Below are 13,992 nucleotides of genomic sequence, written 5' to 3' on the forward strand. Positions count from 1 at the left end.
TTATAATGTCGTGAGACATAAATAATACTTCCTTCATCTCTAAATGTTTGACGCCGTTGATTTTTTTCTACATGTTTGACTATTCATCTTATTAAAAAAATACATAATTACTAATTATTTTTATATCATTTTATTTATTGTTAAATATACGTTTATGCATATATATATAGCTTTACATATTTGACAAAAAAAATTAAATAAGACGAATAGTCAAACATGTATAAAAAAGTCAACGGCATCAACCATTTAGGACGGAGGTAGTATATCAATAAAGCAATTATTAGTCAAATTGTACCAAACAAAATACAATTTATATTTTCAAACATAGATACAGTAAAGCTAATAGATAGCTTTAAACAAGTGATCTAAACAAAGCATTAGAAGGATTTTTTTGAGAAATATTATTTTTAGAAGCAGGGAGCAAATTATGTGCAGCCACACCACGTTATGCTATAGATCGATGATTAATTTACTCAAACGATTGGTTATTATATTTTTTAAAATAAGATTATATGTTGAAATGAGATTATATATTAACTTAGGCTGTGTTCGAATATAAATTTTTCCAACTTCTACTCCCTCCGTCCTATGCACACATTTTCCGAACTACACATTATCATGTGCTAATGAGTCGCTCCATTTAACGAAAAAATCTATAGAAAAGTTGCTTAAAAATCATATTAATCTATTTTCAAGTTTTTGCTACTATTTAATTTATCATGTGCTAATGAGTCGGTCCATTCAGCTGTTGGATAAACCTTTTTTCCGCAAAAAACGAGAAGTGTCAATAACATGTGTTTACTTAACCATTAACTATTACAAACTTAAAAAACAAATATGGTTGAAATTTTAAAATAACTTCTACGTGAAAAGTTTAGTATCATATATATGCGATACATTCTTTAGTAGTTTGAAATGCATGCCCATAAGAAACAATAAAATAGCTCTCGCATAAGATATTTAGCATGCAGCCTCAATTATGATAAATATTTGCCAGTGAACATTGTTCTATATTCTATTCTTGCTTCAGGATATACGTGAAAATTTGAATTTTCAAGCTCAATTTTAAAGTTGATTTTGTATTCTTTTGCCATATTTTATTTTACAATATTTGCTTTTGAAACGATATGAAAATGTCTTTTCATTTGTAAATAAACCTTTTGCCTTTTCTTTCAAAAGGACGAAATGATAGGAGCATGTGTCCTTTTATTAGATAAAGCTCACAGATTATTTGATTTTTTGTAATATCTATTTCATGGTATATACGATGGAATTAACTATTACAAAATTAAAAATCGATAATCAAGTTATGCATAGAATTTTTTTATAAAAAATGCACCGTCTATTAATTCAGGAAACATATACGCAAAAGTTGATGTATAATCTGATGAAAACGAACGCAACCTTAGTCATCTCGAGTAGATTATAGAAATGGAGTGTTTGTGGGATGGAGTTACAGAACTACTCCCTCCAATTTCATAATTCTTATCGTTTTGGACAAGAGTGTAATTAAACTTTTAAAACTTTAACTATTAATAATTTTTAATAAAATATTTAGTTTGAAAACATAAGGAGAACACATATAGATGAATCATAAATAATACTTTAATAAAATCAAATATTTGTTTAATTTTTAATATATTGTAAGAAGACATGACCATGTAGCGGTCCAGAACGACTAATTATCAACCTGGAGGCAGCATACCATTGGTTAACTGGCGATTCAAAAGTTGCTCTCCTTGGACCGTCCGATCTATTATGTGCGGCTCAGATCAAGCGATTGCGGGAGGCTCACGGGAATTTTACGTAGGAGCCCTCGAACTTCTCCCTATTTCTATTTTAGCTCGTTTTATGTTGGGCCGAAATGAGATCGTGTTTGAGTTGTCGTTTCCATTTGGGCCCAAGCCCAACCCGTTCTTCTTCCAGAAGGTGGCCGGCCGGCCGGCCTCCTGCTCCGTCTCCTCTTCTCTCCTGGCCGTTCCGCCGCGCTTGCTCCTCCCGGGGGCCCGTGCCACCGCCCGCCGGAGCCGGAACAGCCTGCGGCCGCGCGACCGTGACGCACGTTCGGCTGCTCGACGCAATGCCAGCCACAGGGATAGCCTGGAGGAAGGGATCAAGCCGCGCCTTCCTCCTTCCTTGTGAGGCGGCGCGCTCAGGGTGTTCGGCGAAATGCTCGAGTGCCTAGAGCTGGTCGGCGGCGGCCGTGGCAGTCGAAGAGCTCGTGGGGACGGGCACATCGGGGAGGCAGGCGCCGGAGGGCCATGCCGCATCAGCGCGTGACAAGATGGTCAGTTGTGCTTGTATTTTTCCACGCATTTCACAACCAACTCTAGTTCTTTCTAGAGTGTGTTCATCGGAAACAAACAGCTGACAACATGTCAGCATCTAAATATCACGGTGTCCTCACTCGAGTGGAATCCATTTCGACTTTCTCAGTAAAAAAACTCAAGGATCATATCGATATTCTCACTTGTTTCTAGTTTCTTTGTCATGCCTGTACAGCTTGAGCACAGATTGTGTTTAAGAAACTGGGTAATGGAGAGGAATTACTATACACTTTTTTTATGGAATTACCTAGAGACTTACTAACGCAAAAAAATAAGTAAAATTCAATGTGCTGAAATGATATTAGTCTGTCCCAAACTGAACACAACGAACTTTACAACCAGTCAGAAGTACTATAGTGAAACTACATCAACTCTGTTGACTGAAAGTACAAAACTATCTATCAGCTATTATGTTTTTATGTCTTTAGGTCAGTGTCTATACTGTCCAGACAAGTGACAACCTCCATGATAGTTGGCCTCCTCAAAGGATTATGGTCAATACACTTGCAAGCAATTTCAAGCACCTGTAGCATTTGGTTTTCGCACCCTGTACCTCGAAGTGTTGGATCCAGCACCTCAATATGCTTTCCCTCTGATGTCATCTTGTGTACCCATGGGACTAGTTCCTCTGTTGTAGAAAAGATTGGAACAGGTCGCCTCCCTGTGAGAAGCTCTAGCAGGACCACTCCAAAACTGTACATATCTCCTCTCAATGTAGCAACCCATGCTTGCCCATATTCAGGGGGGATGTAACCCAGAGTGCCAACTAGCTCGGTTGTGACATGAGTTTTGTTGGGAAGGACCAATCTTGACAGCCCAAAATCTGCAACATAAGATTTGAATTCTTTGTCAAGTAAGATGTTGCTGGACTTGATATCACGGTGGATGATATGAGGCTTGCAGACATCATGGATGTAATGAAGTCCCTGGCTTGCTCCTTGTGCAATCTTCAGCCTGGTTGGCCAGTTAAGAAATGAGCTACCATCTTCATCCCTATTGTGAAGCCAATCATCTAAGCTTCCATTCTCCATCAAGGAGTATATGAGGAGCCTCAGGTTTCCCTTTATGCAGTAACCCCAGAAGGGGACAAGATTGGCATGTTGTGCCATGGACAGTGCATCAACCTCTGCATTGAATTCCCTTTCTGTTAGACACATTTCGCTATTGAGCTTCTTGATGGCAATCTTCGAACCATCAGTTAACTCAGCTTTGTAGACTAGTCCATAGCCTCCACACCCAATGATGTGCTCCTTGTCAAAGTTATTTGTAGCTTTCACAATGTCAGTAAACGTGAGGTTGATTTCTTCTCCCTTTCCTCTTGTTATCATTATCAGCGAATGCTCTGAATCAGAGTTGAATGAGGATGTTTCTACATCTCCATTGTCTTCACTTCTATTTTTGGTTATGAAGCGTGTGCTCCTTTGTGAGACAAAGAAACACCCTACCAACAAAAGAATGCCAACACTTCCAAAGAAGACACCAAAGGATATTGCGAAAATGGTATTTTTATTGTGTTGTTTTCTAGGCAGTGAAGTTGCTTCTGCTGAACTACAGTGGTGAGTGAACCTAGAGTCACAAAGCCTTGGGTTTCCTATGAAGCTAGAGTTGGGGAATGTATCAAATTGGCTCCCAGTTGGAATAGGCCCTTCTAGGTCATTGTTAGAAATATTGAATGCTGAGAGGAAATGCAGATCACGTAGTCCGGGAGGGATTTCACCTGTGAGATGATTATTGGACAAGTGTAGAACCTGCAGGTTTGTGAGGTTGCAAATTGATTGTGGTATCTGCCCGGTTAAGTTGTTGAAGCTGAAATCAAGCACAACAAGTGTCTCCAACTGACCAATTCTTGGTGAAATTACACCTGTGAAGCTGTTATGACTTAGATTCAACACTTTAGGGAAACCAGTAAGCACACGGTATTGAAGTGATGGACCATTATAAACAGGAATCTCAAAAGCCCTTGGGTCCAAATGGGTTGCATCTGTTCTTGATCTTAGCATTGGCATATCCATCAAGGTGATTGGAATTTCTTCTGTAAGTCTATTGTCTGATACATCTATATGAAAGAGGTGGGTTAAGGAATTGATCCAACTTGGTATTGGTCCAGTGAATTGATTGCCATACAAAATTAACATCTCCAAATTTGTTAGCCTGGATAGCCATACAGGTATTTTCCCAGACAACGGGCAGCTGTTTATGTCAAGAAATTGAATATTCTCAAAACCATCAATACTTTCATCTTGTGGCATGACCTCTCCTCTAAAGTTCTCCCCAATAAGCAAGGTGGTAATGCTCCTACAACTTTTAAGAATCTGAAGTGCCTTTGTGATGTTCGTCAAATTGTTTTTAGCAAGTGACAAGAAGGAAAGGTACTTCAGGTTGATTATTCCTGATGATAACTCTCCATGCAAATGGTTGTCTGATAACCGTAGTGCTGTCAAATTGCTGCATGAGTAGATGCTTTCTGGAATTGTGCCGGTGAAGTTGTTCAAGTAAAGATCTAAAGTTTTTAGATTATGTAGGGCAGAGAAGTTAACCTCACTAAGATCTCCATCTAACTTATTGTTCTTGAGGTCGATGATTGTAAGATTTGTGCAGCCGCCAATAGTTCTAGGCAACTCTCCAAACATCATATTGTTGTCCAAATGTAATTCCTCCAATCTCCTGAGCTGGCTGATAGAATCTGGAATCTTACCAGAGAGATGGTTCCCTCCAAGATCAAGAGTAACCAGGTTTCTCAGTTTGGTTAGGCGTGTACTATCAATTCCCCCCTGCAAATTGTTGTTAGGAATAGATAGGTACTCCAATGTGACAGCATTGAAAAGTTGATCTGGGAGTGTCCCACTGAGGTTGTTGTGGCCAGCCTTGAGAGCTTTGAGCATGGAGCAATTACCAAGTCCTGAGGGGATGCTGCCACTGAATCCGTTGTAACTTAGTTCAAGCACGGTTAAATTTGGCGTGCTGTCACAAAAATGAGTGGGTATATGCCCAGTAAATTTGTTACTGCTGACGTTGAGTGCAACCAGATTTCTCATCACTTCCCATATGGAGGATGGAAACTGTCCTGTAAACAGATTACTTGAGATGTTAAGTACCTCTAGTGGGATGGCCGGAGCTGAAGATGGCAGCTCGCTGAGACTTCCATCCAGGCGGTTAAAGCTGATGTCAATGATGATGATACTGCTGGAAGACACCAATTCCTGTGGCAGGGCACCAGATAGCAGGTTGTGAGACAGGTTGAGGCGCAGCAATCCTGGGAGGTCGCCAAGAGACGCTGAAATGTGCCCCTGGAGGCTCCTAGAGGCCAGTAAAACATCAGTGACTCTCCTCTCTGGGTTGCAGGTGACCCCATCCCACTTGCAGCAATCTGTGCCGCGCAGCCATGACGCGGCGAGGCCAACATCCTGTGATAGCTCCCTGAGGAAATTGAGGAGGGAGCTCCTCTCCTGCTCTGTACAAGAACTGGTGAGAGAGGCGAAGTTTATCAGCAGCACCAGGGCAAGGGCAAGGCCAAGAACAGGTATGGGCAATTTGGTGCTATGGGGTGGGTGCATGGTTTTCTGGTGAATCTAGCACTGGAAACCTGATGCAGAGCTTGTATCCTGACTGGACAAAGCATCAGATGGTTTTTATCAAGAAAGAGCATCAGAAGGAAGAAAGAAGCGGTGATTGCTTGATTGCTTCTATTTTATTTTGGCCTTTGGCGTTCCTGTCCCTGTCATCCTGTCATCACAAAAAAAAAAAAAAAAGGTCAAGGATTAGATTCTATAGCCTATGGGTACTAAGATCTACTGTCCCCTTACAAAAACTGTCACGTTTGTTTTGTCCTCGACACTCTGATGTTTCAGTAGCGGCTGCCAGTTATAATCTATTGGAAAGTCAAGTGCTCGACCTTCGCGACTGTAAGTTACTCTCTTTCGCAGCCATTCTTAATTTTAATCCTTACCACATTGTCATTGTTACATCATGCCATAATTTTTACTTCACCAATCACTTCTCTTACCTGCTTCTCTTTGTTCAACAGGGAAAAAAAAGGTTGTGTATTTGCGAAAGTGAAATTGCAAGATTCACTCACGTGGAGAGATAGTAGTACATGGAAATTATCATTGGAAGAAATGCATATGATTTTAGAGCAATCATGCACCGGAGTCGCGGTCATGGTGCGCGCATCATTTGGACAATAACAAAGCACAAGTGGTGGTGGGTAACCTGCTGCTCTTTTCTTCTTCTTCTTCTTTTGAATGTTTAGTTTCTGTTATCAAGTCACGCGTGCGCTTTGCCTTATTTGCTCTTTTGAATGTTTAGTTTCTTCTTTTGAATGTTTAGTTTCAGGCTTTCTGCATCTGGTTTCCGCCACCGGCGTGAATGTGTGTGCTTCTTTCTTTCTTTCTGGTCTTGTGGCGTGAATGGCTGAACGGCCACTGGTGGGCGTCCGGCCTGTCTGCTCCTTGTCTTGAGTTTCGACAGCTCGATCACGAGACGGCCAAACGTAAATAAAAAAACCGAAGGAAGTATATGTTTAATACCCCACGCACGAAGTTTTTTAAAACATATTGTATGTAGCACGACAAGATGTGCGCGAAAAACGAACGAAAAGAATATCGATCAAGTTTTTGTTGAGTTAATGATGCTACGTAGAAGGATCAACCCGATGTGGATACCTATAAAAAATCGCTGTAATTTACCGTGTATCATTTTATCCCCAAATATAAACTATCACCTCATTTTTTCAGTTCTGTTTACACTTATAAGCCAAAACTTTAATTTTTAACAATTAAATTTAGAGTTAATTCTAAGGGTTTTTCATCGAAGTTTATTTTTCAGCATTGGCTTTAGATCACTAGGAATACGTATATAAATTTTTTATGCACAAATTATTTGTCGTTTGCAAATAAGTCGTTCCCTTATACTTCGTCCCTAAATATTTGACACATGTTTAACTGTTTGTTTTATTTAAACTTTTTTTAATATGTAAAGCTATATATATATGCATAAATATATATTTAACAATAAATAAAATAATATAAAAAAATTAATAATTATGTAAATTTTTTAATAAGATAAATAGTCAAACGCAACAGCGTCAAATATTTAGTAACAGAGGAGAGACAGTATTTAACCCTCAAATTTTGTTTCAAAATACAGCTGATTCTTGATTAACCCACTTCGGTTGTTCGGCAGATTGGTTATTAGCCGACGCAGAAAACACGGTAATAGATTAATACATAATTAATTAATTACTAACTATAAAAATAAAAAAATAAATTAACCTAAAATTTTAAAACAACTTTTCTATAAATTTTTTTCAAAAGAAAGACACCAGAATGTGTGTGCGTGAAATTTCACGAGAAAATATGAGGTTAACCAGTGCGAAACTAACAGGGCCTTCGTCGGCCTCCCTCCCCATCGCATTAGTGATAACTAGAGTATATCTTATTCAAATTCTTTTATCTCAACCAATAATAATCATAGAGTAAATTTCGTAAATTTCTTTATCCCAAGCCCAACACGAGCCGCAAGGTAACCGCCTAACCCGTTCCCCCTTCCAGAGAGTGCCCGGCCGGCCGCTCCGTCTCCTCTTCTCTCCTGGCCGTTCCGCCGCGCTTGCTCCTCCCGGGGCCCGTGCCACCGCCCGCCGGAGCCGGAACAGCCTGCGGCCGCGCCACCGCGACGCGGTGTTCGGCTGTGCGACGCAATGCCAGCCAGGGATGGCCTGGAGGAAGGGATCAAGCCGCGCCTTCCTCCTTCCTTGTGAGGCGGTGTGCTCAGGGTGTTCGGCGAAATGGTCGAGTGCCTTGAACTGGTCGACGGCAGCCGTGGCAGTCGAAGAGCTCGTGGGGACGGGCGCATTGGGAAGGCGCCGGAGGGCCATGCCGCACCAGCGCGTGGCAATGATGGTTAGTTATGTTGCATTCGCTTTCCACTCGATGCTAGTGGTTCCTATAATTTGTGCTGCTATTTTTCCTTAGTCCATGCATTTCACAACCAATTGTAATCGTTTCTAGAACACATTTATTGAAAACAAAGATCTGACAGCATCTAAATATCGTGGTATCTTCACTTGAATGGATACCATTCGATTTTCTCAGTGAAAAACTCAAGGAGCATAACCGTGTTCTCACTTGTTTCTAGTACACTTTTTTGTCGTGCATGTACAACTTGAGGATATATAGTGTTTCAATAAACAAGAAAACTGGGAAAAGGAAATAAGGAATACCAGTTAATTTTTTTTGATAGAATTACTTAAGCACTTGCTAATGCAAAAAGGCCAAAATAAGTAGACATGAATGCACTGAAATGGTATTAGTCTGTCCCAAGCTGTACAGAACAAACCATAAGATCAGTCAGAAGTATTAGTTCTAGTGAAACGATATCAACTCTGTTGATTAGAAGTACAAAAATATCCATCATGCTTTACGCCTTTAGGTCAGTGCCTATACTATCTAGACAAGTGACAACTTCCATGATAGTTGGCCTCTTCAAAGGATTATGGTCAACACACTTGCAAGCACTTTCAAGAACCTTTAGCATTTGCTCTTCACACCCCGTACCTCGGAGTGTTGGATCAAGCACCTCAATCTGTTTTCCCTCTGATCTCATTTTGTGTACCCATGGGACAAGTTCCTCTGACGAAGACAGGATCGGAACAGGTCGCCTCCCTGTGAGAAGCTCTAGCAAGACAACTCCGAAACTGTACATATCGCCTCGCAATGTAGCAACACATGTTTGTGCATATTCAGGGGGGATGTAGCCCAGAGTGCCGACTAGCTCGGTTGTGACATGAGTTTTGTTGGGAAGGACCAATCTTGACAGCCCAAAATCTGCAACATAAGATTTGAATTCTTTGTCAAGTAAGATATTGCTGGACTTGATATCACGGTGGACAATATGAGGCTTGCAAACATCATGGATGTAATGAAGGCCCTGGCTTGCTCCCTGTGCAATCTTCAGCCTGGTTGGCCAGCTGAGAAATGAGCTGGCATCGTCATCCCTATTGTGAAGCCAATCGTCTAAGCTGCCATTCTCCATGAAGGAGTATATGAGGAGCCTCAGGTTTCCCTGAATGCAATAACCCCAGAAGGGGACAAGATTGGCATGTTGTGCCATGGATAGTGCATCAACCTCTGCACTGAATTCCCTTTCCGTTAGACACATTTCGCTATTGAGCTTCTTGATGGCAATCTTTGAACCATCAGTTAACTCAGCTTTGTAGACTAGTCCATAGCCTCCACACCCAATGATGTGCTCCTTGTGAAAGTTATTTGTAGCTTTCACAATGTCAGTAAATGTGATGTTCATTTCTTCTCCCTTGCCTCGTGTCATCATTATCAATGACTGCTTTGAATCAGGGCTGAATGAAGCTTCTTCTACATCTCCATTGTTGTCGCTTCTATTTTTTGTTATGAAGCGTGTGCTCCTTAGTGAGAAAAAGAAACACCCTACCAACAAAACAATGCTGATTCCTCCAAAGAAAACACTAAATGATATTGCGAGAATGATTTTTTTATTGCATTGTTTCCTCGACATTGAAGTTGCTTCCACTGAATTACAGTGGTGAATGTATGTAGAGCCACACAGCTTTGGGTTCCCTGTGAAGCTAGATTTGGGGAATGTATCAAATTGACCTCCAGTTGGAATAGGCCCTTCTAGGTCATTGTTGGAAATATTGAATGCTGAGAGGAAATGCAGATTGCTTAGTCCAGGAGGGATTTCACCTGTGAGATGGTTATTGGACAAATGTAGAACCTGTAGGCCTGTGAGGTTGCAAATGGATTGTGGGATCTGCCCAGATAAGTTGTTGAAGCTGAAATCAAGCACAACAAGTGTTTTCAACTGACCAATTATTGGGGAAATCACACCTGTGAAGTTGTTGTGGCTCAGATTCAACAATGTAGGGAAGCCAGTAAGCATACGGTATTGAAGTGATGGGCCGTTATAAACAGGAAGCTCGAAAGCCCTTGGGTCCAAACGGGTTATATCTGTTGTGGATCTTAGCATTGGCATACTCATCAAAGCGATTGGAATATCTTCTGTAAGTCTGTTGTCTGATACATCTATATAGAAGAGGTTGTTTAAGGTGTCAATCCATCCTGGTATTGGTCCAGTGAGTTGATTGCCATATAAAAGTAACATCTCCAGATTCGTGAGCTTAGATAGCCATTGAGGTATTTCCCCAGACAACAAGCAGCTGTTTATGTCAAGAACTTTAAGATTCTCAAAACCATCAATGCTTTCATCCTGTGGCATGACCTCTCCTCTAAAGTTCTCCCCAATAAGCAAGGTGGTAATGCTCCTACAACTTTTAAGAATCTGAAGTGCCTTTGTGATGTTCGTAAAATTGTTTTTAGCAAGTGACAAGAAGGAAAGGTACTTCAGGTTGATTATTCCTGATGATAACTCTCCATGCAAACGGTTGGCTGATAACCGTAGGGCTGTCAAATTGCTGCATGAGTAGATGCTTTCTGGAATTGTGCCAGTGAAGTTGTTGTAGTAAAGATCTAAAGTTTTTAGATTGTGTAGGGTGGAGAAATTAACTTTGCTAAGATCTCCGCTGAAGTTATTGTGCTTGAGGTCGATGATTGTGAGATTAGTGCAGCTGACCAGAGTTCCAGGCAACCTTCCAGACATCTTGTTGCTGTCCAAACGCAACTCTTCCAATCTCTTGAGTTGGCTGATAGAATCTGGAATCTTACCAATGAACAGGTTCCCTCCAAGATCAAGAGTAACTAGATTTGTAAGTTTGGTTATGCTTGTGTTATCAAATACTCCATGCAAATTGTTGTTCGGAAGAGATAGGTACTCCAACGAGATAGCATTGAAGAATTCATCTGGGAGTGCCCCACTGAGGTTGTTTTGGCCAGCCTTGAGCACTTTGAGCATGGAGCAATTACCGAGTCCTGAGGGGATCCCTCCACTGAATTGGTTGTAACATAGATCAAGCACAGTTAAATTTGGCGAGCTGTCACAAAAATGAGTTGGTATCTCCCCAGTGAACTTGTTGCTGCTTATATTGAGGGCTACCAGATTTTTCATCACTTCCCATACAGAAGATGGAAACCTTCCTGTAAATAAATTACTTGAGATGTTAAGTACCTGCAGTGGTCTGGTACTGGTAGGGGTTGAAGATGGCAACTCGTTGAGACCTCCATCCAGGATGTTAAAGCTGATGTCAATGACGGTGATGCTGCTGGAAGACACCAATTCTTGTGGCAGGGCACCAGATAGCAGGTTATGAGACAGGTTGAGGCGCAGCAACCCAGTGAGATTGCCAAGAGATGGTGAGATGTGCCCCTGGAGGCTCCTGGAGGCCAGGGAAACATCAGTTACCGTCCTGTCTTGGCTGCAGCTGATCCCATCCCAGTTGCAGCAATCTGTGCCATCCTGCCATGATGCAGCAAGGCCTCCATCCTGGGACAGCTCCCTGAGGAACTTGAGGAGGGAGCTCCTATCTTGCTCTGTACATGAACTGGTGAGAGGGGTGAAGCTGATGAACAGCACCAGGGCAATGCCAGGAACTGATGCAGGTATGGGCAATTTGCTCCTATGTGTCTTGTAGGAAGAATGAAGTGGCTGCATGGCTTTCTTGTGAAACTACCATGGAAAACTGATGCTGAGCTTTGTCTCGTGCCTGGGCAAAGCATAAAAATGGTCTAATCAAGGAGCGCGAGGAGGAAGAAAGAAGGGCCTCTTGCTTCCTTTTTATTTTAGCCACTAGTCGTTATCATAAAAAAGAAATACATGTCAAGGATTTGATGCTCTAGCCTATGGATATTCATTAGGACTATAATAAGGTGGTGTTTAGATTGAGAAAATTTTTGGGAGAAGTGTCACGTCAAATGTTTGATCGGATGTCGGAAGGGGTTTTCGGACACAAATGAAAAAACGAATTTTACGGCTAGCCTAGAAACCGCGAGACGAATCTTTTGAGCCTAATTAATCTATCATTAGCACATATTGGATACTGTAGCATTTATGGCTAATCATGGGCTAATTAGGCTCAAAAGATTCGTCTCAAGATTTCTTCCATAACTGTGCAATTAGTTTTTTGATTCATCTATGTTTAATGTTTTATTTAGGTGTCTAAAAATTTGATGCGATGTTTTTGGAACAAAATTTTGGGAACTAAACAAGGCCTAAACTATCGTAATATCTTCCGTTCACATTACGACGTTTCACTATAGGGGGCCTGCTAGTAGGAGTAGTATTATCTTAATACCTCCATTCTAAAATGCAAGGATTTTTAATTTGTTTTGTAGAGATTAAGTTCGTGAAGAAAAAGACTAGGGTGCCCTTAATAAATAAGGGTGAGAGAGTATGTGAAGATACATTAGTAATAATTTTTAAAAATAAGGGTGAGAGAGTATGTGAAGATACATTAGTAATAATTTTTAATGCGAAGCGATTGGTAGGATAAGTACTTACATTTTGATCCCAGATTTAAATTCTAAAAATATCTATATTTTGTACAGAAAAGTCCTCCCTAACCGTACAGGTTGGTTTCCTTGTGACAGATTGACATTGATGCATCATGCATAAATTCACTCGACGTGACATCACATCTCTTACCAGCTGCCCTATGAGGCCATGATCGGATCTGTTTGGTGAAAGAGGAAAGGGGTTCGTATCTGTGAAAATTCAAAAAGAAACACCAAGTGCTGACGATTTGCAAGTTTTCTCTTTGCAGATATCTCCATCATCCGGAGAGAGTTTGCAAATAATTTTGTAACCAATCATCGGCGTCGCGGTCATGGTGTGCACATGCTTTGGGCAACCGCAAAGCTCAACTGGGGTAGTTGACCTAAGGGCCAAGGCGTTTACTTTCTGTGTATCAAGCGTGCGTTTGGGGCTTATCTGCTCCAATCTCCAATCGTTGCAAGCTGCCATATGATTGTTGACCATGGAGGCATAAGGAATTATGGATTATCAACTAGAACTATGCCCGCGTTCGGCTCCCCCGTATGACACCCTGGATACCACCGTCTGGATTTCATTTCAAAAGTGCTGGTAGTCGGCTGGCTGATCACTTGCATTGTGACACAAGGGAGCCTGATTCTTGTGCAGATATGTGTTCCCATCTTTTTGCTCTTGTGTAGGTTTATGTAGGTTTATATGCTAAAATTTAAAATTTTAACTTTAAATTTAGAGTTAATTTTAAGGGTTTTTTTTATCATACTTTATTTTTTAACCCTGACTTTTAGACCTATAAAATTATAAAAGTTTTAATCACAAAATTATTTTTTATTTGTAAATATGTCATTTGGTTTTTTAAAAACAATAACCCTATGGTGTATTGGAAACGTGCTGGAGCCACACAAACCTAAGTTCGGTTGAACAGCTGGGTGCAAGAATGGCATCTCTCTCTCTCTCTCAATATGAAGTTTCGTGATTCCAATCGTTTTGTACAAAGATATAGGTTCTGTTTGGCCCGGTTTCATATCCCAGAACTATGCTGGATTTGGAGTCTATAATTTAAATTCCAATGGTATAAAATTTTGTATTCATAAGAAATAGAAACAAAATTATTTATCCATATGTTATTTAAGTGATCATGGAACTAAATTTCATGGATTAATGCAGTAATCCTTGGATTTGGAGCTGTACCAAACATGCCTATCCATCATATTTATGCTGTCATAATTCAAATTCTACAGGGATTATACTATTG

The 13,992-nt window shown here is 40.7% G+C and overlaps 1 protein-coding gene and 1 long non-coding RNA gene across 2 annotated transcripts; one reads left to right on the forward strand and one right to left on the reverse strand.

Annotated features, from left to right (window-relative positions):
• Window positions 1–2,538: 2,538 nt before the first annotated feature.
• LOC102707843 (tyrosine-sulfated glycopeptide receptor 1-like) lies at window positions 2,539–11,980 on the reverse strand. The gene is made up of 2 exons (XM_006648252.3): window positions 10,459–11,980; window positions 2,539–5,789 (listed from the first exon to the last, which is right to left on the reverse strand). The coding sequence occupies exons 1-2, from the start codon at window positions 11,901–11,903 to the stop codon at window positions 2,744–2,746; spliced, it is 4,491 nt and encodes a 1,496-aa protein (XP_006648315.3). The 5' UTR covers window positions 11,904–11,980; the 3' UTR covers window positions 2,539–2,743.
• LOC107303683 lies at window positions 7,815–13,471 on the forward strand. Its single transcript, XR_001549641.1, has 3 exons — window positions 7,815–8,224; window positions 12,839–12,944; window positions 13,012–13,471. It is a non-coding gene; the product is annotated as an uncharacterized LOC107303683 (long non-coding RNA).
• The last annotated feature ends 521 nt before the right edge of the window (window positions 13,472–13,992 follow it).

Source organism: Oryza brachyantha, chromosome 2 (genome assembly GCF_000231095.2).
Source record: "Oryza brachyantha chromosome 2, ObraRS2, whole genome shotgun sequence".
Taxonomy (NCBI): Eukaryota; Viridiplantae; Streptophyta; class Magnoliopsida; order Poales; family Poaceae; genus Oryza; species Oryza brachyantha.